General features: G+C 38.1%; 2 protein-coding genes across 4 annotated transcripts in view; one reads left to right on the plus strand and one right to left on the minus strand.

Moving 5' to 3' along the window:
* The window catches only part of LOC105207770, a 34,614-nt gene extending 18,494 nt beyond the window's left edge, over window positions 1-16,120 (plus strand). Inside the window, exons 2-4 of the mRNA XM_011177411.3 lie at window positions 11,311-11,574; window positions 13,052-13,281; window positions 15,028-16,120. Coding sequence (XP_011175713.1) covers window positions 11,311-11,574; window positions 13,052-13,281; window positions 15,028-15,363 — 830 coding nt within the window. The 3' untranslated portion in view covers window positions 15,364-16,120. The remainder of the gene's footprint in view (window positions 1-11,310; window positions 11,575-13,051; window positions 13,282-15,027) is intronic.
* The window catches only part of LOC105207769 (dedicator of cytokinesis protein 7), a 109,281-nt gene that overhangs the window by 14,835 nt on the left and 66,942 nt on the right, over window positions 1-27,504 (minus strand). For all 3 annotated transcript variants that reach the window (XR_005576301.1, XR_005576300.1, XR_005576299.1), the window contains one exon: window positions 8,703-8,802. The gene's annotated coding sequence lies outside the window, so the exon portion shown is untranslated. The remainder of the gene's footprint in view (window positions 1-8,702; window positions 8,803-27,504) is intronic.

The raw sequence follows: 27,504 nt of genomic DNA on the forward strand, positions 1-27,504 counted from the left end.
GTTCGTATATCGTACACGTGTGGATGTTGCATCGCCGTTGGAATTTTCGTGAAATTCGTTTCTGATTTCGTTGATAAAGCGAGCATGCGGATCATACTCTAGTACTATGCGGTCGCTCTGTGGTAAGAGACACCATAAATACCGTCCCGCCGATCTACATCCGATGGTTAATTTACACGGAGGACGACAAAGGTCTCTCCTCGACTGCGGCGTCCCTTGGACCGCCCCGAGGGACACCAGAGCTCCTCGTGCACCTGCATCGCCGCTCAGCCGGGTGGCGCAGCTGCACCATCTAAACGGGAGAGTAGTGACCGTAGCGGTAACCACCGCGTGCTGTCAGTATCACGGCGACAGCGGCCGAGCAAGAAAACCTACATGGGGTCGGCGCGCGCGCACACCCGCGCCGGCTAAATTCGTAAGCAATTATCCGAACTTGGAGGAACGAGGCACACAACGACGGCAGTGGCTCGAGTCGGCTATAACGACATTCCTTACTCCTCCCGCGGGATCGTTCCCGAATTAATGCATAGCCCGTGGCTAGAATACCGTGGTCCAGGGAGAGCGAGAGCGAGAGCGACATAGAATAGCCCGGCTTTGAGAAGCAATTATCGGACCACCACCTTTCTCTCTCCCTCCCCCCCCTTCCACCCTCTCTCACTCTATCTTTCTCTCTGCTTATCGCATCCTCCGTCGTTAGTTCTGAATTAAATCCTGCTCACGTTTTTCGTGTCGACGAGCACTGCCCGGCCGAACGATATCTTACGGCTTGTATGGATGACTTCTTCTCTTTGTATATCGATCACTATCGCCGTGACTACTTCCGTTCGTGGAAAATGGCACCCAATTAACGCGTATGAAAATATTATTTTATTACAATTTTCTTTATAACTTTCTTCTCTCTATATACTCTAAATTCTATATACTCTAAACGTGAAAGTTTTGTCGGGTCGATAACTGAGGGCAATCTTTTGACGGAGTTCGCCATCGCGGTATCCATCGGGTTTTGATTTTGTTTATCCAGCGAGCGAAATTTAGCTGATTTCACTTTTGAACGAGCAATCAATTTGCCCGCCGTACACAGATTCCGCGCGTTCGGTTATTATTTGTTCAATTGGAACAACACAGAATGTTACCTAACGGCGAACTCTCAGCCCTCGTTTGAGTACTTAGCGAGTACTTAGCGAGAATATGTCCATTCACTGCGATCTCCTCGTTACGCTTTATTTCTCGAGAAAATGCTTTCATCGATTCACTGGAGATGATTTACGCGCATACATATGTACGAGCTAATTGATTCGTTGCCAAAAGACCTTCGAGCGATCATAATTATTCGATCATGTCATATTACACGGAGAGATTTGTATAATTTCCATGAAACACGAGATGTCATTTTATGGAAATAATAGATGCGTAAACTTGCTTCCATAACATCCACAAATAGTTTTACCTTTTATAATGCATATGTATCATTTATACCTATAAATATGCATGTATAGTAATTTATCTATAATAATTAGATACATTTATCCTCCGGACAGTAAAATTATTTTAAACTTATATTAAAACCAGTTTTTGCTAAAATTTTTGAATTAAATGTGTTGAATTTTTCAAATACCCGAGTGTTAAATGTAACATAATGTGATTGTATTGTTTAATACTTTATAAATACATCTTTTGAACAACGTTTTATGAACAACATTTCTCAGTATTAAAAACACAATACATGAATATGTGGACAAATAATATGAAAATAATGTAGTTTTAAGACGTAGATTCCAAAATAAATGGAAATATATTAAAAACATGTTAATTGAACATTAATACAATGCAATTATATTTACAATGTAACTTTATTATATTATAAATAATGACAATAATTATGTTATAAATGTAATTTTATCGGAGAAATATGCTTTCACATTTTGTTTGTTGCAAATTGTGTCTATCGTTCTTTTAAATTTTTTACACAATATTTGTTACTTTTTATATTCATTTTATTAAAACGAAAATTTAAACATCAATTTAAAACGAAAATTTGAGTGATCGTTTGAGATACGCGATATATGTTAAATTTGACACAAATTTTCCAACCCAATGTATATGATAAAGTTATATATAGATTTTCGAAGAGGGTCGAGAAGGTTCGAATTCGATTACACGGTTAAAGGTTTAATATACAAGGTTGTACCGTAAATTTCAAAATTGCATCTACATGGTTTATTCACGTGTTGTTTACATCACGCTTACACGAATCTTTTTCATGTAGACAATACAAGCAATGTAAATTACTATAAATTGGATAGTTCAATATAGAAAACATAATTTTAACCGATTTAATGTTCAATTAATCTTTCGTATATCTATATTCGTATTTTTTAAAAGTAATTAAGGTATAAAGTTGTTAATAGGGAAGAGAGTTGCCAAATGCGTATCACTTAAGCTATTTTTTATTTAAAAAAATAGCTTAAGTGAAATAATATTTTTTTCTGATGAAATCTGAAGCTTCTTTAATTCATTGACGATTATTTACATAGATGACAGCTTTGACTGTACAAAGGATGACATAAGGAGGACATAAAGCATGGTTTACGTTGTACACACGTAATGTACGAGTATATTATATTTTACGCGTTAACGCCCGATCCTGGTTTAATATGCAGTTCGTTTCAAATTACAGCAGCCATTAATCGCCAAGCACATAAATAATACGTCTCTCTCCAGGCTCTCGAGAAGCGCTCTCGAGAGTTCTCCACGACGTTCTCAAAGAAAATACGAAGCAATACGGGAACGTCACTCAAGTCGCAGCGCTTTTTGACGAACATCAATAAAAGACTCTCCATCTCCCGGCTGACGAGCGGTCGAGTGTTATGGAACGAGTGCGTCGTAAAGAAAGGTTTCTCCGCGGCTATTAACGGGGCAATTGCGGGGATGGAGAGTAAACTGAACAATGTCGTCGCTAATTTCAGCCAATTGCGGCCGCACATGTCTCGTCTACGATGTCCGTTCGGGCGCGCGCGTGTACTACGCGATCCGAAGTGAAATGCGTGTGCGTGCAGCGCTCGAGTTACTAGGCTTACTAGGCGGCGAGTGAATTACGCGTGTAAGCGTGTAAGCGTGTAAGCGTGCTCGCGACGCAATAATTATTACAGAAGGGGAGTTGCGCGCCGAGAGAGGAAGGTACGCGTCGTCGGCCTCGCGACTCGTTCGATAGCACAACCGCAGTAAACAATAATACGACCAATTAAAACGGCCAATTACGTCGTTAACCGCATCCGCGCATTCCCCGTAACGCTCGCAGCTCAAATGCGGCCCTCTCGCCATCGAAAGAATGGCCCGAATATATATTCCTTCTCTAACGAGGAGAAGCATCCGCGACGCCTAACGGTCGGGAATTAAGATAATGTGAAAACGCCCAGTAGATGTATAAGCGGTACACGCAAATTCTTCTAATTCTATCGGTCATTTATCTTTCCTGGGTCTCGAGGCAACCGCATACGTCTAGCAAAATCAACACGCTCGTTACGTGAACGTATCGTGTAACACATGATAGTTTGGTGTAGTCGCATAGGTATTCATTTTGCCGATAGGAGTGTGGCATGGGGGGAGCTTTAATATACATGCTTATCGTGCCGGTAGTGAATATGCATATGCGATAAAGCCAGCCCCGACGTTTAAGATTACCCAAACTGATTGCGAGAGTGCGCGCTGCGTGGGAGCACTATTAAATGCGTCGCACGCGTGTGGAAAGGAGCGTTACTCGCGTGAGCGAAATGTAGGGTGTATGTACGTGTGTGTATGTGAACACGTATGAGTCACTTAAGCTCGACGACGGAGCAACGGAGCGACGGACTCTCCGGCGGCGGACTTTCGTCGGCGAAGAACTCGAGCTGGTTACTGGTCATTTGACTTCCCGACCTGCCCACATCTCGTAAAACGGTCCAGCCGTCTTCCCAACCGCTCTTGAATTTTCAAGCAATTTGTGTTAATCAACCCTCCCCCTCCTCTCCCAGCATCCTTTGAAGAAGACTACATATGTATGTCGCGGTGTTAAGTAGCGCGAGCGAGGATATTAGTGTCTTCAGAAACGAGCTACATACGAAATCATTCGTATACACAGCTCTGTGTATCTTGTTCGATGAATTTTAATCTTCTTACATTTTCCTTTGAGCTTAATATTACATGGCAGTCTTAATGCGATGCATTTACGAAAATCTCGACAAAATAGTAAAAAGCGAAGAAAAAGGATTGCAAGATCATGTGTTTTTATGAGAGTATAAAATTTCCTTTGTACTCCTTCAAAATCTCTCTTTTCACGCTCTATTTTGAATTTTCCTCGTATTTTCCCTCACATAAAACAAATTTGTTAACCCAGATTTTATTAGTTCAAGAATAGCTCACATCCAAATTCTAATTTTGATAAAGAATGTCGAAAATCCTATATTCAAATCATTTATTTTACTTCTTTATAATTAGTTTAACGTCATCATCCTTTGGTGCTGTTTTCACCCATAAAAAGAAAATTTATTCAACGCAAAGTGTGTTTAATTATATTTAAATTTTTATATATAAAAAATTTATGTATTTTTAGTAGATATTAAGAACAAACAATAAAAAACGATAAAAAACAAACATCTCTTAAAAAAAAAGAATTAATCTTTTTTTTTTAAGCGCTTTCTATTGCTTTGTCGATATTGTTAATTTTCTCCTAGTCTCTTTTCCCTTTTTCTTTATTCCCCTCAAAAGTTTACAAACTCTCCAAAATAGGAAATTTTCTCTCAAATTGTAAAACACTGAAGATCATGTTTTTTCTATCATAACAATTTGCTACGTATAATAAAAAATAACTGCTACTATATTTTAAAGTGTCAAATATTTTAAAATGTTTACGTTTAATCCAAATACAAAACATGAGTTTTGAAAAGGATTACTAATTGTGCGGTGTAATAATTGACCACGTAATTGCGTGCAACGTGTTGTTTTTAAATTCCATATCGCCGTTCTTTCCTTGATTGTACGCTGGCTAATTAAAGGTACGACGAACGATCGATTTTCATGAATAAACGAGTAACCGAAATTAAATGCAAGCAATTAACAGCAACTCTTGTCGCAGTTTTGTTCCACGCTGTACGTTCATGCAAATTTTTTATTTAGGCATTTTATATAAGTTTTTATTAGTTTGCTATTGTTAATCGGACAGTGCATGTAATGATACACCAAATATTTTATACATTCGTATCTAATTCATGTAACATGTTTCATTAGAACAATGAATTATTCTGAAGCTAACAAGGAACGTGTGACAATTCGCATATTCAAAAAATTTTGAAACTTTGTGTACAAATAAAAGAGTTCTTCTATAACACAAAAATATTTTATGTTTGTGTCCGTTTTCAGTTTTAGGGAGTAAAACACCCTTTCGAAAAAATCGGTTTCTTTCTTTCCAAGCGAATATCGTCGAAACTATAAAAGATAGAAAAAAATGTTCTAAATGAAAGTTGAATGATTCGAAAAGTACTCTATAACAATAACGTTAAAAAAAATTTTTTTTTTAATTATTAATTATTATTTAAATCAGAACTTTTTTCTATCTCTTATAGGTCTAGTTCGACGATATTTGCTTGGAAAGAAAAAAAACCGATTCTTTCAAAAGGGTGTTTTACCCCCTAAAACTGAAAACGGGCACAAACAAAAGTATTTTTGTGTTACGGAAGAACTCCTCTATTTGTACACAAAGTTTCAGAATTTTTTGAATATGCGGATTGCCAAACGTTTCTTGTAAAAATTTAAAGTAATATCTCAAAACGCTGGGAATGACATGTCTTAGGACTTAATAGGGTTAATAGTCTCGTTATGAAAGAATGATAACTCGAATTACGAGAGCGAAAATTTACTGCTATCTCAACTCTCACGCAAATAAATAGTTTCCACTGAAACGAATCGTTTCAAAACCGAACAAAGCGAGAGAGAGAGAGAAAGTGAGAAAGAGCTCGAATTAACTCGCAGCGGCTGCACCTGCTGTTAACATCTCGCAAGAAATTTCCCAAAATTGAGCGTTTTATCGTGCTACGTAGATAGGATGAAACGTGGCGCGCCTCGGAGAGCGGTTTTCATAAATCGCGATGCGTACATAAGTCCTTTTAACTAGAAATGTATCCTTCCCGAACTCTCGATTTTGTAATAACACTGTATCTTTGAAAAGAAAAAAAAGATCTGAGACAAAGAAAAAGAGAGGGAGAAAGAGAGGAAGGGCGGATCGAGTACAAATACGTTCAGTTGCGATCGTTACTCGCCGCCCAACGAGCTGCAAAAAAGAATCACGTGCAAAACGTATCGATATATGGACGCGCGCGGCAACCGTACAAATAAACACGCCACCTCCCGCCCGAGCGCCAAATTTATCGCGCGTGCTTAATTAGCGGGCAAATAACGCGATTAACGCGGCGCGATAGTTTGTCGCGTTTGCCGCGCGACTCGCGCGAATTGGGACGCCTGTGTACCCTGTGCTGCCGGAAACTGTTGCTCGCGACAGCCAGAAACGCAGCCGGTGTCCCGCGACCGGAGAAAAACGAAAGGCACAAAGGGCAAACAATAACGCGTCCACCGTGACTAATGCACCGGTTATTGCGCCGGGCTATTTATTTTCGACACGTGGAATATCGTGGCGTTATCGATATTATAAGAAAATGCGAATTTCAGAATTTATATTGTTAAAGGGACTGGAAGATCAAAATGCCTCAATTTCATATTTATTTTTGCTAATTTTCTTTTTTTAACCGGATGAATGTTCCAAAACAAAATTTTAAGTAATATTTGTATATTATACGAGGAGTAGGAAAATATTCTTTTTACTATAAAATTACTGATATAAATACATATATAGTAGTATGTTTCTTAAACGTACTCATTTTGCAGCAATAATTAGACTACTTTTTGTCCGATCGATACAGATTTTATTGCAAATTGTGCGGAATACTTACAGTTATCGCATGAACGCGGAAAAAATACATAACTAATAATTAACGAAATAGTTTATGTTATTAATAAAAGAATCGATTTTTTTTTTTAGTATTTTGTATTACAAAATAATTAATACAATATATCAGAATAGAATGTTTTCATTTTTAATTTTTGTTTAAGAAATATTATTTAAAAACAAAATGGGGTGCGAATAATGACGACTTTCTTGTAATATACAATATTTTTAATTCTATTAAAGAATTGCGTGTGTAACTGAATAGCATAACGTACTTTAATTCTTTCTTTTATATATCAATTTATAATGCGGAATACATTTCTATCCTCTTTCTCTGGCTGTTATTCTTCAAAATGTATTCTTTATGAAAAGTTTGCATAACGCTGTCAATGAGATATGCTAAGACATAAAGGACAGATACAATTTTCATCGTTATACTTACGAAGGGCGAGGAAACGCGAGAGACGATGAATCGTTGGAACTTTTTATTCGCCGCTGGTGTAAAACGCGCGGAATGGAATGAAACTCGAGGTATCGGCTTTGCATTTGATCAACCGTGCAATGAATAAGGAAAACTTGGCCGCGTTCGATGCATCGGAAGCTGTTGCGCCCGTAAGCCTGAATTGTAAGCTCGCACAGCTGCGGGCGAGAAGGCGCACATACCGAGAAATAATATCAGTCGGAAAATAAATGGCATTCCGAATCATAAATTATTTATAATAAATCACTGCTGCCGCCTTTAGTTTCCCATGCAATATTTGGAAAATCACGACGTATTGTATAAAATGGTAAATGCGCGGAATGGAATAAAACTCGAGTTTTACAAAATTTATTTAAACAAAAAAAAATATATATATGTATGTATAAAATTATACGGGCTTGGTTGTAAAACGAAAGCTTGTGTTTGTTTGAATTAAAAATATATTTATTTTATATAAAATATATTTTTATTCAAAATAAATTTGTTTAAGAAATGTATTTAAAAATATATTAAATTAATGCTTCAAAATGGTATCAATTTCAAAACAAATAAAATATGTATAGAAAAATATAAAGCATTTTAAGTTTTTCACTGTATTGTTTATCAGTCTAATACGCAAAAATTGAATAAAATGATTATAGCAGTAAAATTATTTATCTTGAACAATCAACGCGTAATGATAAAATCATTGCAAAAGAAAGAGGGGAAAAAGAGTTAGGGAAAATTAGACCCTCGCCAGATACAGCATGGAATAAAATTCAAAGTATCGGCTTTGCATTTGATCAACGGTACGGCGAATAAGGAAGCCCCGTGTCCTGACTGTATTCGAATCCGCGACGAGGCGAATCAATCCTCCAACTTCAAAGGAATCCCGCCGCTCTGATCCTTCGGGATTCCCTGATACGCGTGGGAGTCTTTAATCAGGGTACAAGTACGACGGCCCTCGACGGTACATCGACCCCAAGATGGGCTCTCTCGCCATTGTCTCGAGAGCCGATCTCCGTCCGTCCGTCCGTCCGTCAGTCAGTCGGTCAGTCCGTTCGTCCGTCCATTCGTCCTGTCGCTTGGCATATTAATTAAATCGCTAATTATTAAACTAATTGCCAGTTTAATTGGCTTGTGAGAGAGAGAGAGAGAGAGAGAGAGAGAGAGAGAGAGAGAGAAGACGGCGTGTTCACAAACGGAAGAACACACATAGGCTCGGGACAAGGACTGCGGACCACTTGATTGTGCGCCGTGATAACGTACCTTCGGAACACGCGAGTCAGCCCGGCTGGTCGACAATTCGAATTAGCCAACGCTGGATCAGCAGTCGATCGTCTCGTTCCAAATCATTATTCCCTCCTACCTGTAACACAGACAGTCGAAAATTAACGACCGTGTTAAACGACCGTTTTCATTTATGTATGGTAAATTAGCGGTTTTAGGAAATATATATCTGCAATAATAAATAACATGTTTATGCACATGTTTGTACGCTAATATCAATCGTGTCGTATCAGTTTACTTGTTTGTCATTAACATACTGGTAGTTTTGCGTATTTGCGTATTCGATGCACCGTTCAATATGTATGTCCTCAGAATGTAAAGCACGTCGGGAACATTTGTATCCCGATACTGTACAATGTACTTTACTCAATGCGAGGCGAGCACTTCGTATCAGAGGCACGCGCGGGAAAGAAGTATAGGGAGCCGCGGTTTCGCTCTGGAGTTTGCACTTTGAAACCAGCCGTACCCGTGGCCTGATCGGTCCTGCGTATCCTGCGAACTAACAGGACAGAGTCAAAAGGGTCTGCGTGGCTCTATTGTGTTCCCTTCAGCTAACTACTGCTTACGCGCAACACAAAGCCCTGAAAAGCCGAATTATTTAAAAAGACCCGTTATTGTTCCGCGAAACGAATGGTCAAACCGCCGCGAAACCACTTGTTAACCAGACTGAAACTCTCGACTGAAAGGAAAAACAATCGCACCGTACACACGTGGAGAAAGGCGGCCTTCAATGTCCACGTAAATTAGTGAAAAGCTATTAGAGAGTAGCTATAAATGTGGGATGCATCACTGAGCCGGATACCCAAAAATGTAAAACATCGTTCGATATAAAACTTCCAATTCGACGTATTTTGGTTTTTGTGGTCCCATTTTTTTTTTTGTTTAACAGAAAAACACGTAACGATGTTCGAAGCAAAGTGTAAAACATCGATGCGCCATAAAACTGAACGTTATCAAAATAGGATACTCAAAATAAATCGATAAATGTTATGTGACTGTGAAACTACAGTTTTGTACGTGTTGACGCACAGAAAGAAAATTACATCGAAAAAATTGTATTCTTGGAATAAGAGGATTATATCTTTGCAACCCCCTCCCCCCCGCCCCTCTCAACACATATGTATATTCGTAATCAATAAGAGAATATATTCTTCTTTTCCAAAATATCCTTGAAACTAAGAACTAAGATATATTTTACAAGAGGAAAATTCTCAAGTTAAAAATGTAATTTTTTCGGTATATTCACCGATTTTATTTTTTTAATTGTTCTTCGTCCTAATTTTTGATATGTTTCTAATGTCATTGTGACAATCATCGTGGCCTTTAAATAAACCAGTGTACAAACTTAAAATGAAAAGTTTTGATATATTTTATACTATATTCTATGATATGATAGCAAAACTGTCTTAGAATTTCAGATTGTATAAAAAATAAAAATAAATAATATTAATGCACTTGTGACGCATACTAAATAATATAATAGTAATCCATAACAGACGATACAATACAGCCAATTGCTTGATGAATCTTGAAGGAGGTCACGAGAGAAAATAACTTTCAACACATATATATTTCTTCGCGAGTGAGTTTTCACTTAACATACATATAACAACCCACATGACTAATCAAATGTGACAGCGTAATTAATTCAGAATGATTGCAAGCATCAAACGAACAAGTGCCAACAATAAAGTCGTAGAAAGAGCTACAAATTTACAAGAAAATTTTACAAATAATCGCAATTAATCTGATTTAAGATAAAATATAGTAAAAATACTTTTGAATTAATTTCTTTTGGAAATGACAATTTTACAATTTTGTTTGTTATCACAGTTTCAATTATATAAAATTGTTATCACTTATGCATCATTTAATGCAGAGAATGTCAGCGCAACCTTTGTAAACTTGTACACATTATCGACGATAGAATGGGTGCGGGTGAATTTTTTGTTTGCACTCTGAAGAGGTTTGCACATAATAATAATTGGCTCTCGCGACCACTTTAAATTTCAGGCCGCTTTGGAGCGCTCAATTGCGTTCGGTTGATCGAATATTTTTAATTACCATTGTATTTGTCCCGATCGCCCGTGGATGCATGTTAAATAAATTAATGCGCGTATGTCAACTAGCGCGGAACCATTTCCCGCTGAGATTTTCATTGCACAATCAAAATTTTTCACTGAAACTGTATTTACAGAGACTTTTCGAGAATAGATATTTCAACATCGGAATGATCTTTAATAATTAGCCAATTCAATTATTTGAATTGTTTCATTGTATTATCGGTAGTACAATTCTGGGATCTATATCAGCGTGAGAAATATTGTGAAATAAAACAGAAAATTTTGTTACTAATATTTCAATGTTAATCTAATTATTAAATTCTATTAGCAAAATTTACATTTATTTATAAATACATTTATTTTACAGGGTTTTGTAGTGTAAATTAATTTAACATTATTTAAAGATTTATATTATAACAGCGTATAATGTATTACAAAGTATTAAACGTTATTATAAATATGTAATACGTTTATATTATTTGATATTTAAACGGAATTAGAAAATCGTGCTTTTTATTGCACAGGTGTCGCTGGGTTGGAAATACAAAAACTGATCGTACCCACTATCGCCGATCCAAGGTGGGAAAGCATTCCACTCAGATGCGAATACGATCTTGGTGGCAAAGAGCTGTATTCGGTAACGTGGAACAAAGACGGCCAGGAGATCTTTAGATTCATGCCGGGATCACCGACGCCCAAGCGACCTCAGAATATCAGCGGACTCTACATCGATCTTAATCAAAGTGATCAGAAACAAGTGACGCTTCTAGGCCCGACCACCCGCAAAGGTACGCAACATCAATTTACAAGCAAAAATTAGAGAACAAAATTGCTTTCACTGTTATATTTCTCGCGTGAAAGATTAATCTCACACGTACAATTTTAATCGTTTCTTTAAAAGGTCGCAATTTCGACATGTAGATTATTATAGAAATTAAAGTTAATATCGAAGATTTAATGATTTAAGGGGAGATAGAAGCGTCAAAGTTAATAAACATTTGCCAGTTTGTCGATTAATTATTTGTTATTTTTATCAGCGGCAACTAAGTAACACTACGATTTACAAGTCTGTAATTTTGTAAATTTTTATCGTATTTGAATAAAAGTTAATTTACACATTTGAGACATCTTAATACTTTAAAGAAATGCAAAAAATAAAAAATCGATTTTTTCAAAGTTTTCAATCTACTATCTCCCCTTAGAGGTTTGAAGACAGTAACTTGATCCTTAGAAAACTCGTGTACCGCGTTTCATCATCGTTTATAGTATTGGAAGATGCTACAATTTCAAACTTTTAACATACATTTTAATTTTTAAACACAAAATACAATCAAACATTTAAATTCTGTAATTAAAAAGTTTAAAATTTGAATGTAGAAAAGAAAATTGTTGTTGATAATTGATACAGTCAAAATCGTGATTTTTATCTGAGAAAAAAGTTCGAAAATATACCACATTAAGTACAATTCTAAAGCTTTTGTGTCGCTAATATTTTCCACAAATAAACTGTTTTCATTGCCTTTATTTCAGAATGACAGTAACAAAAAAAAATAATATTATCTACTAGGTACATGGAAAAAACAATTTGCTAGAGTAAAAATTTATATAGACACAGATCCAAAAATAATTTTATCAGGCCACCAAAATAATACTATAGGACATTCAAATTAATTGTTAAAATGTCAAAACTATTTGCAGTCTCGCTAATCAAGACTTGATCGTCCTACATAATTAATTGGATGCAATCTAATAAAATTACTTTCAAATCTGTATTTAGGAAAATTTTTAAATATTTTAACAAAACCACTCTTTTCACGCAGCAAATAATAAATATTATTATTTCTCTTTTTGTCATTTTCTTTTCTGTCATTGAAATGTAGGCACTGAACAGAAGCAGTTTTTAAATACTTCAGCAAAACCGTTCTTTCCGTGTAAACACCATTTAAAATTGTATTGTGTTTCGATTTGTACCTAAACATTTCATGTTCGAAATTGTAACATAAAGAAGAGAATATAAAAAAGAACATAAAGAAGAGATTTCTCTGATAAAAAAGAAGAGCTTTCGAGCAGTGTAACGGACAAATGACTGTTGACACCGTACAATAAAATCGGAATTACTAAACTTAAACCTCGAAAATTTTATATCGTTCAAAATTGTGTCATATGTTTGAATCCTATTCGTAAAATAAAAACAAGTGTTTTTCGCTGCTTTTAAGCTTATGCCGTTATATTTGACACATTTTTTTCTCTCACTTGATATCATAGGTAAAGTCGACCTGGCGGGATCTTACGGCTGCGAGGTGTCATCCGAAGCGCCGAGTTTTGAAACAGATTACAGAGAGGCGAACATGAGCGTGGCTGTGCCACCTAAAAGTGCTCCGGTACTCGAGGGGTTGCGACCTTCTTACAAAATCGGCGAGATCCTCCAAGCGGAGTGCACGTCGGGCTTGAGTTACCCCCCGGCAGTTTTAACGTTCATCTTAAACGATGAAGAAGTAAGTCGATGATGTTCGAGTGAGAGCTACGTCAGTTAAATTTTCGAGAGATCACAGGAGTTCGAAAAGACGATCGGATGAACTTCCGAGATTCTGTACATGGTGCATGTGAGGCATGACGTTTTTAACTCTGCCGTTATGCTCGAATTTACTATACAATCATATCGTTTGAATTAGTGTGTTAAAAAAGGTATAAAAAATAAAATTTTCATAGCAAATAAATCTTAAAATAACCAACAAATTTAATCATTAAATGTCACGGAAAAAAAGCTTTTCTTTTAATAAAATATTAATTAAACATTAAAATAGATTTTGAGTCAAATAGTTTTAAACAGAACAGCAGGATTCAACTTTCTCATTCGCTCTGCGAATTATTTATATCTAAATAAAAAATAACTTTTTTGTTTATCTAAAGTAATTTATTTTTTTCAGTTTTAGAAATCCTTAGTTCGACAACTTGACTCGTTGACTTGATAAACTTATTGATATATTTTCATATAAAATTAATAGCGCGCGCGCGCGCGCGCGAAGGAACACTTACCCCCGAAATATTATCTAGCTACTTTATGGGCATCTCTGCAGCGCCGGCAGACACACGAAACGAGCGAAAATTTCGTAATTAATCGCGCAACGTAATCCAAAGCTCACTTCCGCGGGCTGTTAAGCGGGCATGGCGAACTAGGAACCACATAACTCCCATTATTCAATGCTACGTTGCTCACGTCATTCGTGGGGAGGCACTGCACTGCTCGGTTTATTCAACGACAATTTGTCAAGCGAGGCCAGTTTACGTGGGCATTTTTATTTCTCTCGCCGACCGGCCGCACGTTCAAGTCTCAATAAATACAAAGCTACGAGCCACAAATTAATTCCTCGGGAATAAACGCGAAAACACAACGGGATTGCGGAACGCTGATAAAAATATGCTGTGCAATAAAAATTGTAATTCAAACAAAATTGATATAACAGACAACGTGTTGGAGCCATTACTATTTCTTTCAGGAAAACTAGATTAAAATTTACAGTCGAAGAACCGAAATTAAATCTTTCGTTGAAATTTTTTTCAATTTTCTACATTGGTTACCTGAGTAACATGTGAATATTGCTTAAATCCTACCGCTGTTACTTAAAACATTGACTTGGCAAACTACAGTTTAATTTTAAACTCTTCAAATTCAGTGTCTAATTTTCAAGAGATAAACGCTGATAAAAATATACTGTTCGTACAATATAAATCATACCTCACAATCAGACAAAATTGGTATAATAGACGACGCTTTAGAATAATTTCTTTCACGAGATTAAATTTCATCAAAGATTAAAGATTAAATTTGCGGTCGAAAATCGAAATTTAAATCTTTTGTTGTAATCTTTTTCAGTATTCCATATTAGTTATCTCTTGCAAATTAGAGTTTTAAACTCTTCAAATTCAGTGACTGATTTTCAAGAGATAACGTTGAAAAAAATATGTTGTTCGCACAACATACATAAATCATAATTCAAACGAAAAAATTGGTATAACAGACAACGCTTTAAAATTATTATAATTTTTTTCACGAGATTCGAAGATTAAATTTACAGTCGAAATTAAATCTGCGTTGAAATTAAATCTTTTTCAACTTTCCATATTAGATACGTATGTCTCGGTAACACGCGGCTGTTGCATAAATCCTAAAGTTATTTAAAATATGCACTTTGCAAATTACAGTTTTAAACTCTTCAAACTCTGTGGCTGATTGTTAACAGGTAAACAGAGCCTCTACTAAAGACTTGCGGGGAGGTGGCAACATAGACGGGAGGCTGGTCTCCACGACGCGGCTGGGCTTAACGATACGACTGGAACGGGAGCATTTTTCAAGTGGCAGTCTGACAGTGGTCTGTCAGTCGACACTACCAGGAATCGCAAATTTCCAGCCACTCAAAACTATCGAGTTTGTCGCCCTCGCCGCCAGCAATCAACGTCTCGCTCAAGAACCCCCTAAATCGGGCTCGAGGTCGAACATGGAGCTCTTTCCGTTTCTGACTCGCTGGACTATAATCGTGATTCATGTGATTCATTACGATAGACTCCTGCGCGTTTAATCTCTAGCGCTAACCCGATCGACGACGCTGAGATACCTTTAAAATGTGTGCTACTTAGTCTCTACGCGTTCTCGCGATCAGGAAAACGTATCGCGTATCGTCAGCATCGGCTTTTCTCTACGTGTCAATCGAGTACGAGATACACATTTCGGTGCGTCCCAAATTTTTCGCGCGATTCATACACATTTCGCTCAGCATGTGTACACAGTGTTTAGAACACCCCGTATATCGTATATAAGTCGGAGGTAGCAATACAGCACTACGTAAAGTAGGTCGGGTACGGCGGGCGCACAGCGATTGTACATAGTGTATAATTGTGAATTAGCATTACAAATTGTCGTGTATAATTAACCGGACGGAAGGACTGCGAAGGATGATGGGGAACACGATGAAAGTAACGCGAGATATATCGAGATTCGCGGGTTTTCCGGGATGGAAGAATAACGCGGATGGAAACGTCGCGTCCGAGAAATATATATCTATCATTCGTCAGACCAGAAAAATATAGTTTTAAGCAAGATAAGTGTGTACGAGTCGTAATCCTAAGTACGGCTCGACGTCGGCTACGTACGTAGTATAAGTATGTGGTTAATTCGACTATATTCTCCACATCATCCGATCTTCCTCAGCGAGGCATGCGAGAGATTCCACGTGTGAAGTAAGGAATACGGCGCTTTTGTTCCGCAATTTTACACGATCCAAAGCGTTGGTCGTTATCGTCGAAGTGATTGCAGTAATAAAACAATGATTTAATCAACCTGGTTGGTACATTTCTCGCGAGCCAGACCGCCCTTCTTAGCACAACGATTTCATCGAACGTTAATTACAACGCGTATATAAACATATCGCGATCGTTATCGTATGTACGACAGAGTGAGTCGATACATGCGGCAGGAGCAACGTTCGGGGCTATTCGAGGCTCTCGTGATTCAATGGTTCCCTTTACCAGCGTTTGCACAACGGAGAAGAGTCGGCACGACTCGATATACATAATTTGCGTAAGTAACAAAGACCGGTAAGATAAGAGCAGTTTAAGACGTCAAAGAGTAATTGAGAGGAACGGGGGTAAACAATAAACGAAGAAATTAGCGAGAGGATTCTCGCTGGAGCGATCTTCTCGAGGGAACCGTCGAAAGAGTAGGGCGGTCACATAAACCGTCTCGAATTCACCAAACGGAACTCTCCCTCTCCCTCACCCTTCCGATCCGATCTATCGGCACGCCGACTCTGTGACTCTCCTTCCTCTCCTTGATTCGATTTCCAGATTAATTAAGGATCGCTGGTCTGAAAGGACGCCCTCGAAATCCTTTCAACGAGGTCGAGTATCCATCCGTCCTGGGGCCGGGAGCGTCGTAACGAGCGCCGATTCGAATCGGTTTCACGAGACACCGAGCCTGATAATGACATTTTCCGTCGGCTCAGGTAAGTCTATCTTACGACTCCATGCCTGCTTACTGATTACGAACGCCTTCGACGAAATCCTCAATTTAGCCTCGCCACATGAGAAGGCTTTCACGAACCTACGACCCTTCGCATTTCTCTTTCACTGTCGTCCCACTGTGACCCCCTTGTGAGAGATATCACTTTATCCTTATATTTTTTTAATCTAATAATGTACGAAATTGATTTTCTTCTTGGTAAAAATTAAACAATTATGATTCTCATATATTTCATTTCTATTAATTTTTATTTAGTTAAGATTTGAGTTATACAAATTCTTGTTAGAAGGAACAATATAGGTGGAATATTGCGTTGTGCTAAAACGATTTTTATTTTATTGTTTTCATCCGTTCATAAACGCCCAAAGGGTTTTTTTAATTATTTATATTCTGAAAAATCATTAATGATCTAATTAGGATCCTCGACGTTTTCGTCGTTTCCGATTCATGACATCCTCGTTATTTAATAGTTCGCGATATACGATTGATCTGAGACGACCTACATAAGACTGCCGAGTACAATAGTCGAGCACCCGACTCATAGCTGAATTGTAGACGGCGCGACGTTAGGGAGGCTTTAGGGCGCTCCAAGTCGAAGAGTAGGGCCTCACCCATTACTCTCTCGCTATTACTCCCTCTCCACTTTGCTTTATCACCTCTTCCCTAACATAGAGAGAGAGAGAGAGAGAGAGAGAGAGAGAGAGAGAGAGAGAGAGTGTGTGTGTGTGTGTGTGTGTGTGTGTGTGCGCGCGCGCGTGCGTGTGTGTGTGTGTACGTGCAGTTATCATATGTACCTTCATATGAACACGTATGATGGCTGCACGTTTCTAGCGATGCGTGCGGGCATGCGTGCGTACGTGCAAACTCGTGTGCAGTTGTGTGAATATCCCGCAAGAGATGCCAGAAACTGATACGAAATCGATAGAACCCAGTTTCCGGCGACGTGACGTGCCGGCGTTATACATTCGCCCAACAGCAGCATCAACCGGCGACAGAAACAACACTACACCAGCGATCTTCCAGGCGATTCGCGCGTCACTCGAGTACGCTTTGACTACTAGGGAGATAGATATGCCCTCCACATCTCCTCTCTCTCTCTCTCTCTCTCTCTCTCTCTCTCTCTCGAAAAGAGAAGATCGAGATTGCGAACCGATATCGCGAACTCAAAGAAGGTTACTGAGAGATCGCAACAATACATTTCACACATTTGTGATGCGCACAATGTGTATGTATATTCGTAATAGAGTGATTAAAAGATAAAAATAAAGATAATAATATAAATTTAATTAATCAATATGACTTAAAAAAAATCGATATACTGCCTTAATATTTTAAAGATTGTATAAAGTACACAAACGCACAAAAAAAATATCATTCTTACACTAAGAAAAGCGATTGTCCAATTCTTAGTTTTCTTCTTTCAAAATAACGATTATCTTTATAAAAAAATTTTGTTGTTAATAGTTTTAAAATAAACTCATCATTTATTTGAAACAAGCAATAAAGTAAACTTAAAGTAAACTTCTATGTACATACAGAAAAATACATATTATAAGTTACTTGAGTTATATAAACAAATATTATTTATTTAAAATATTTTATAAGTTTATGTTTGCAAATCATAAGTTGATCACAAGTATCTAAATTATTCAAAATACGTTCTTAGTCCTAGTAATCTAATAATACTTCAATCAAGTAATTAAGTTAAGTTAAAACAAAAATTTGATTTGCTTATTATATTCTGACTTTTCTTCAACAAATTTTATAATATTCTTCGAAAGAGAATATAAAAAAAAAGAGAGAGTATAAATTCTTTTTATAGATATATGATAATGAGTTTTTAAAATTTGTGATAAATCTATTTTAGGATTAATTATTAAAAAAATATTCATTGTTACAGATAATCGTTATTTAGAAGAAAAAATATAAATTGAATAATCGCTTTTTCTAGCAGTAGAATTAATATTTTTTCTGTGTGCGCACACATACATACAGCCAATTACAAGTTATATTATTGTGAAAAGGGGTATGTTATATGATAGATGTGGCGCACGATAACTGAGAAAAATGAAGATTTTATTCACGATCGAACGGAGCAATTTGCTCGTGCGTAATGCGCAAGTAATACGTATTTACATGGAAACTGGATTAAATCAGATTTTCATTGGTCACGAAAAGTGAGAGGTAATTGCTCAGAATTAATATCGCGCCTCATATTTTCGTTCAGCCGGTGCTCCTACGCTTTCGCGAATACAAATCATCAGTCACGAATAATAATCGAATGCTGTTTAATCGCAAGCGTTTAATATGAGGCATTGGAAATTGGATAATCACTTTTTGTCCGCGAATGTAAAATGAATAATTCCATCAAACGTAGAAAATTATATACATCTATTTTACAGAGCGATTTTCAACATCTTGCGAGAAGATAATTATTGCGCTTGTTCTCAGAATTAATAACCCAATTAAATTAATGACTGCCCCACTGACGTCAATTCCATAGGAGATACGCCATGACAAGTCACGATCACTATAATACCCACGTTCTCTCTCTCGGTGACAAACTTGGGAAACGTGGTGCGATTGGCAAACAGAAGGCCCGCATACCGATAAGGAATTATGGTGTTGACGGCTACATCGAGTAAGTGATTTTCGCGAACGGAAAATACGCTACCGTATGTATCACCCCGCGCGATAGCTTTTCGTATGCGGGTAAAAATTTGTGGTGGCAAAATAAAAATTTTCTAATGCAATCTAACTTTGAATTTTTCGTTAATATAAGAAATTTTTCGGCAACTTTATCTTAAATGAAATAATTCGTCAATAAGTCCCAAATTTATATTATTTAAAAGTTAATACTTAATAGCTTGTGTCTCCGAATCATAACTCGCATAACTTTAAGAATTTAAGAACCCTTGAATTTTTTACATTATACAGCTCGGAGATAAATCTCGAAATTTTATCTTCGTTATACGCGAAACTTTGGAAAAGTCGCGAGCCACTTAGATAGAAAGGTTCTTGTTAGAAGATTCAGTATACAGTTCAATCTCTCTTAAGGTAGTAGTTTGTTCCTGATGGAAAACTACGAGAAAGCAATTCTCAAAAAATTGTCAACACGGAGAAATTCCAAGTTTTTGATCCGTAGCGCAGCAACGCCGCACAAATCCATAAAAGATTTTATTAAATAGTCGAAACCACTCACTCCGCATCCCGCGTTGAAAGGAGCAGCAAGTTTTTTAAGAGAACGAGAGGCAAGAGAGGCCGCATTGGCTAGATTAAAGGAAAAACTTTGCGATTATTCAACTTTACCATTCCGGCTTTTCGGGACACTTTATTCTTTTCGCAAATGCGATTGACGAATTTGGAGCATCGTATATTCAGCCATTTGCGAGCACTCGCTTTATCCGCTAACTAGGCTAAGCGAACTAACCAACAAGTTATAATGTAGTAAAACGCATAATTATTTATCTATATATTTTACCACAATTTTACTTTGGCATTCGATTATTACTTATAAATGTTATTAATTTAAAAGGTTGAAAATTATTTTTCTCAAAATTTAACGTAAAAAGTTACTTTTTGTGTATTAATTAAGTACATGACGAGTATCGTAAGCACTGTAATCGAAGTAAAGTTTTACAAAAATAAAGCAACAATTAATCTACATATTTTACCAGAATTTTCCTTTAGCTTACTATTATTATAAATATAAATTAAAGAGATGAAAATTACTTTTCCTCGGAATTTGATGCAAAAAAATTCAATTTTGAACATTAATTAGAATTATCAAAGAATATTGTAAGCATCGTGACGCGAGCACTCAAGATAAAATTTTACTACAAATAAAAATCAAACTCGTAAACTATATAATATCTTAGCAACAGAATTGAATCGTTATATCCGATTCAAAACGCCTTGTACCTCTCGTAGAAAGAACCGCACGGCTTTCCGAGTTCTGACAGGCAATGGAAAACAAATCCGCGGAATCTGAATACGCGCAACTGGATTCCTGTCGGTAGTTTAAATCAACCTTCCACGACCTTCGCCTCCCCCGTTTTCCTTTCCAGCGAAATATCTTCAGGTGGTCCGCTGTTATGCCAGAGGAACAGTATAAACGCAGTCGTCGCGTAAGAGTACTCGGTAGGAAGAGCGCCGTCAGTTTAATTATTTTGATATTAAATTATTAAACCTCGCGCTGCTATTTAAATCAGCTTTCCTCGCTATTTTCCGCGCGCCGTTTTTATCTCGTTTCTATCCTACTTTATCTAAAACTCGTGAGATTCTCCGTTATACGTTCGTGTTGAAAGAACACTTGAAAACCGCTCGGTGTTTCTTAACATTAATTTGAATTTTACTTTTGTAAAATTGTAAGAGAGACAAACGAAAGTAAAAAGTACGTACAAAAAGGGCTCTTACGCTACTCGCGCAGATTGGCGCTTGACGAAAGTCACATTGCGCTCGAGTAGTCCCGGAGAATGTTTTTTAGGAAGAATCTCCTTAAGAAGGATTCTGAGCGAGACCAGAAAGCACCGAAGTTTTCGAGTAATCGCGGTTATTACTGGAAGTGCAGTTGCTAAAGTTTCACGGTAAATAACGAGCGAATTAGAATTATTGTCGGAAGAAAGTAGAGGATACTTCGTGCGAAATTTCACAAAGTCCCGGCTAGCCTGTCTTCCAATAATGTACTCTGTTTCCATCTTACGTGTCGCGCGGTTTTCACGATTGTCTCCAAGAAAATTGAGAAGAAGCTTCCTTTCTTCCTAATGAAGAAATATCAGCCACGAAAAATCTCTGGCCGTCATATCTTCATATTTTGTAAATGTATTATTGCGATTTATATGCGCGCGCGCGCGCGTGTGACGTTATCATTTGAATATGTAAAATAAAAATATTCGAAGAAAATGAGAATTATTATTAATGGATAAACAAAACAATTAAATATTATATAAATGGCTCAAAAAAAAGTTGAAACGTTCGGACATATTATTTTTTTCTTGTATTTTCTTTTAATAATAATATTGTATATTTCCTAAACTTATGCGCACCAACTACAACGCTCGTCTCTTATTTGTCTCTTTGTTAGATTGATTTTTTCAAAAATCCGTCAATTAATTCATCTATTAATCAATACTACAACATCTTTACCGTATATTAATCTGACTTTCTTAATATCACGAAATGAGTCATATTTTTATATCATTAATTAGTACAATTAGTTTATCGATATCACGATATTGTTACATCAGCGATGAAATGATCATGGCATTAAACTACAGCGTGAAATCGCGTGACACGATGCACTATCTCTCCTTTTAGGTCCATGTCGAAGGATCGTTTCGCCCTTATGATAAAGAATGACCCCTCGTTCTTTGGTACCCCCGCCAACAGGGAGTTGCCTCGGCAGTAAGAACTTATCGTATCCGCAAAATCTCTCTCTCCCGCCGTTGTCCAGAGAGTAAGAAAACTTATCAGATCGCTCGTAAAAAGTTATTTTCCGAAAATGAACTCGCCGACCGACAATCTCTGCTAGCGTGAACAATACCCCATAGGGTTCCGGTGGTTGGAAGATACGCCGCAAGATGATTCTGTCAACCGGCACGTTGATCGAATCGATAACTCTTATAGAGTTGACTAACTCGGGTATACGCTTCATCCATTCCCCCTCCGCCCCTCCTTCCTTCGTAATATATTTATTGTCGCCTACGGAAAAATTTCGAGACATCGATAAAAAAATCCAGGTATATAATTCTTCTTCTGAAATATACACGTATCTCTAAATCTTTAATTGATAAAATTAGTTCAACTCCGCAACATGTACTAGATATTTTTTAAGATTCTTCCTTACTGTAGACACTTGTCAAAATGCGTGAGTCATAAATTCAGAGGAATATTATTTTCTCCTCGCCCGCTTATAATCTCGTCGTTTTGATGTTTATTCGCGCCCCAAGGCTTTCAAACTCGAGTCTCAAGGATCAGAATCGCCCGCTTGGATCTCTTTTCAAATCTCACGTGATTCTACGTGAAACAAAAAGATTACAGAGGGATTCCGCGTATAAAGACGAGCTTGTGAAATCTCACGAGAAGGTAAGAGAAAGAGAGAGGAGAGATAGAGGGTGAGAGCGCGAAGAATGATGAAATAACTATAAAGTTTCGCTTTACGAGGAAGGTTGGATTCTAGCTTATTGGACTCGACGCGCGTTTCGCAGAGGAGCGACCTTCGAATCCGCAATCCCTCCCGGATGTCCGTGGCGATTTTCCTTACTTTGCCTCCTCTTTCTCGCGACACACACACACACACACACACACACACACACACACACACACACCGTGGAAGATTGCATAGGACAGGTCCAGAGAGAACTCTTCGCGGAAAGTGTCTTGTCCCGTATGGCCGTGGGCCACCGATCTCTCCACGAGGCCAAGGCTATGCTTCTCTCTGAAAGCGCGCAAAACGCGTCGAAAGCAATGGGAAGCGCGGCTTTATTTGTCGAGAAAACACTTTGCGAAACGAAATAAAGTATCACGCGGCAGGAAGATAATGGCTTTTTTTTCCGCCGGCAGCAGCCCTCCCCCCCCTCAAGGCGAAAATGGGTGCCGGCGCTGGTAAAATATTTCTAGCGAGGAGAAAATTGGAACTCGCTTCATTACGCAAAGTTACTAAACGCCAAATAAGACGTCCTATCGCGAATACAATAACAACGGTCGCTCGATCGCTCGGTCGCTCGGTCGCGAAAAGGAGAAGAAACGTCCAATTTCCGGCGAGAGCAATTCGCTGAAAAGCACTCGCGCGCGCACGCGCGATTCCGCGCGTAATCATCCGGAATCGCCGCCGCGGGAAATTGCGGTGGATTAGACGCCTTATTCCGCCCCGGGGGCGCGGCAAGCTCTCGACTTTATTCTAATTAGTCACCGGAAAGCTCGGAAAGCGCGATACTTTCCTGGAGTGCCGGCGGGCTCCCGGTAAAACGGAAAGGAGCTCGTGAGAGCTCGAGCGCGCGGGAGAGACGGGACGGGAAGGGAGGCGAAAAGGAGCGCGAAGGAGCGGCCGGAAGTGACCGTGCTCGTTCTACCGCGTATTCGTCGTGTCTCGGGAATAATTCTCGCCGCGAATAATGGAGTGGACCCGTTCAAAAGTCCCATAAATTCCACGAAACGTGCTACCTGCTGCGGTGCCTTCGTATATAAGAGACGCCGAGCGAGCGCGCAGTGCACCGCTCTCTCTTCCGCGCGCGACTTGAATATATCGGTGTGGCGTTATGTTAACAGAATAGAGAGGATAGGGAGAGAGAGAGAGAGAGAGAGAGAGAGAGAGAGAGGGCAAACACCACCGACGGTGCTGGATACGTATTCTATAGCGAGAATGAACAGGCGAGTTAAACAGCCGGAGGCTACCAATTCCCCGGCCGCTAACTGCCTTCGCGCAGAGCAGCGCGCCGCGACGGCGACGCGCCGCGACGCGCCGCGCTGGCCCAGCAGCGGCAACCGAGAATCGAGAAGCTCTTTCCGCCGGCGTTTAAGGGGCGCGATGCAACGATAATTTCGCGTGTATGTGCTCCACTAATTAGCGACACGACGTCAACGTCTGGAGTCAATCGATAACGCTCGCGAGAGGCAAGTCGGCGCGTCGCCTGTGCACAGCAGCGATCGCGTTACATTTTGATCGCGCGCGGAGAGATTGTTCGCGTTTAGCGGCCCGCGGGAGCGCTGTGTCGTTACACGCGACCGTATCCGACGTACGCGCCCTTTGATTTACGCCAACTTTGTATGTACATGCGTCCGTTAACGTCCGGCAGCGCCCGATGCAATGCACCTCTCGACTTCGCTTTAAGACAATCGCTCGTGTTTGAGAACGCAATTGTTAACCACAGCAAATTATACGTAATCATAGCAATAACGTTTACTAGTCCCCTAATGCTTATGTCAATGGAATACTCGACACGAGAAAGCACAGGGCCAACAAATCAGATTTCTAAAGGAAAGTACGCTAGATTCCTGTATTACGCGGTACTCGTAACACGGATTTGTGTAATGCGATTGTACAATGCCAAAAAATTACAACAGTGTTTGTATAACGTGGTAAATCGGCATCGTGTAACGCGTTAGACGCAACTAAGATAACTAATCCCTGTGATGCCTAGATGAGAGATTTGCAGAGAGAGAGAGAGAGAGAGAGAGAGGCATAAACCCGTTTCAATGAAATCTTGTTTGAATTTTCAGACCTATTTTAATTTTTTGTTTTATTTTCAAGTAAAATAAAAATTCTGCTGTTTTTTTCCACTGTACTCAAATAATATTATAAATTATGAAATACAATATTGTAGCAATCTATATTTTTAAATAAATAAATATACATAACGTTTATTTGTTACAGCTACGGCATAACTAAAAACCAATATTTACAAATTCAATGTTTTGATTTAAATTATTAAAATTTTGTAATATCAATTTTAAATTTAATTTTAATGTGATTTGATCTATTGATTGTAAAGGAATAAAAATATCATTAACTTTATTCTTTACTCAGTGAAGTAAAATTTCTCGATAACATTAAGTGTCGTCATGTTTTAATTGTTCAGTAATAAAAGTTATCATAAATATAATAAGAATTTGCATAGTTATAACTTTTTCAAAATATTTTAATTGAATTTTACTGAAAAAAAGAGCAAAGTAAAAAACAATTTTTATTACATAATAATTTATTATATATAATAATTTCAATAAAATTGTGATAGTTGCAATAATACGCAGAAAGGTCCTTAAATGTTTTAAAAATGTCAAAACGTGTTTATAAATCGCTCATTCATGTAATATACAATATATAAAAATGTAAGAAAATATTTTTTGGAGCTATTAAATTATTTAGGAATACAAGAAATTAAAGCTTTTACATAAAGTTATAATTAAAAAGTTATAATTAAAGTTATAATTACAAAAGTTAAATTTTATAATCGTTTATATACGTACATAGTATACGTATGCATATTACGGGCTCGTATGTTACACGAATTCATATAATACTCCTCCTGCCTCTTCTCAAGTTACATTAGGAATCTACTGTACTTTTTAAATAACATTAAAGTGGAAATTGTCGTTACAATAACGTCCGGAATATGGCACAGTTAAAAAAAAAACATTTAATTTTAAAATTACAATTCACGATTCCCATTCGTTAAATAATAAAATAAATGCTCTAATTAATCACTAAATAGAATCAATATATTTGTTCGATTAATAGAAGTTTCGACGTTTTTTGGATAATTCCCGTCCCGTGAATGCACTGCTGCCCAATACATTTTTCTTGTCAGTGGCAACTGTTCTATTAATCATCAGTCATCAAGGCAATGGGCAGCGTGTAGCAAAAACCCGACGCTTTGTTTCGTACACCGTGTGTATAGCGGGGCAAACGTGTAAACTTGAAGCGCTCGGTGAAGCTTTCCCCGAGTGTTGATCGAGCCTAGGAATCCGTCGAGATTGCGCGGGCGGTAAGAGTGCTTTACCGACAATCCGAGCAGAATGTCGGAAGGAATCGTGAACCGGATGATTCAATCAACTTGGTAGAATACCTCCGATGCCCGCGAGTCGGACGGGAATTGGATCGTAGCGCAACGAACTTGCGCGCTTTCGACTGGTGCCCGCGATTTTCCCTTTTAATCCCTTGATACCCTTCTCAGCCCCGATCCGATGTATTTGTCGCATCGTATTACACACTTCTTGCCATTTTCTACATTTTCTCTACATCCGAGATCTCAGGAAAGCGTGAATGATCCGTCACCAAATAAATTGATTTCTCTATGTATCTCAGCGGATAATACGAGTTGTACGAAAATATTACAAAAGTACAATAAAATACATAATATATAAAAAATTTAATTTTTTACATCTCTTTTTCATCTCCTTCCTTCTTCTTTTTTTAATAATAATTACATAGTAAATACATGTAATCAAGATAAAATTTTTGTATATATAATTATGTTTTTTTTAATAAATGCAGATTTAATTTAAAGTTTAATGTCAGATAATAACCTCCTTAGTCGAGTACATTTCTTATTTCACTTTGTTGGTGAGTGTATATTTGTCACGCTAAAAGTACAGACAAATCGCAAAACGGAGCAACGACAAAACGTGAACGACGATGACAATAATGGTAAAAAGTTCAAGCTGGTAACATCGCTTGACGAACAATCACAGCCTGCCTCCTGTGTCCCCGAATATTAATTACTTCACTCGAGAAGAGACAAACCGTCGTCGCGTCGTCGGTCGGCGGAGTTCGCTTATTGCATTGCAAACTAAGAAGAATCAAGCGCATTGAGCGATCTGCTGAACGTCGACGATCCTTTCGACCGGTGCGGCGCGGCGCGGCGCGGCGCGGCGCGGCAGTGGTTCCTCCTCTTTGCAGCAAGGAACAAAAAGAAGACACGGAAGAAGGAGACAAAGAGAAGAGAAGGCAGAGAGGCAGGAATAAGCAGAAAGTCGAAAAGGGACGGAGACGACGACGGAGATCTACAATCTTTGAGGGAGAGTGGAAAGGCGACGAAGGCGAGAACTGTGGGAGGAGGGCAAAAACAATTAGCCTGGCACCCTATCTCACCCCGGCATGCATCAGAGAGTGGGGGGAGTACCCGCTGCTCTCTCGAGGTGGGAAAAGGAGACTGCTGGAGATGAACCTCCATGAATATATCGATATCCCATTAGAGGGTTCCCT

Source organism: Solenopsis invicta, chromosome 14 (genome assembly GCF_016802725.1).
Source record: "Solenopsis invicta isolate M01_SB chromosome 14, UNIL_Sinv_3.0, whole genome shotgun sequence".
Classification (NCBI taxonomy): Eukaryota; Metazoa; Arthropoda; class Insecta; order Hymenoptera; family Formicidae; genus Solenopsis; species Solenopsis invicta.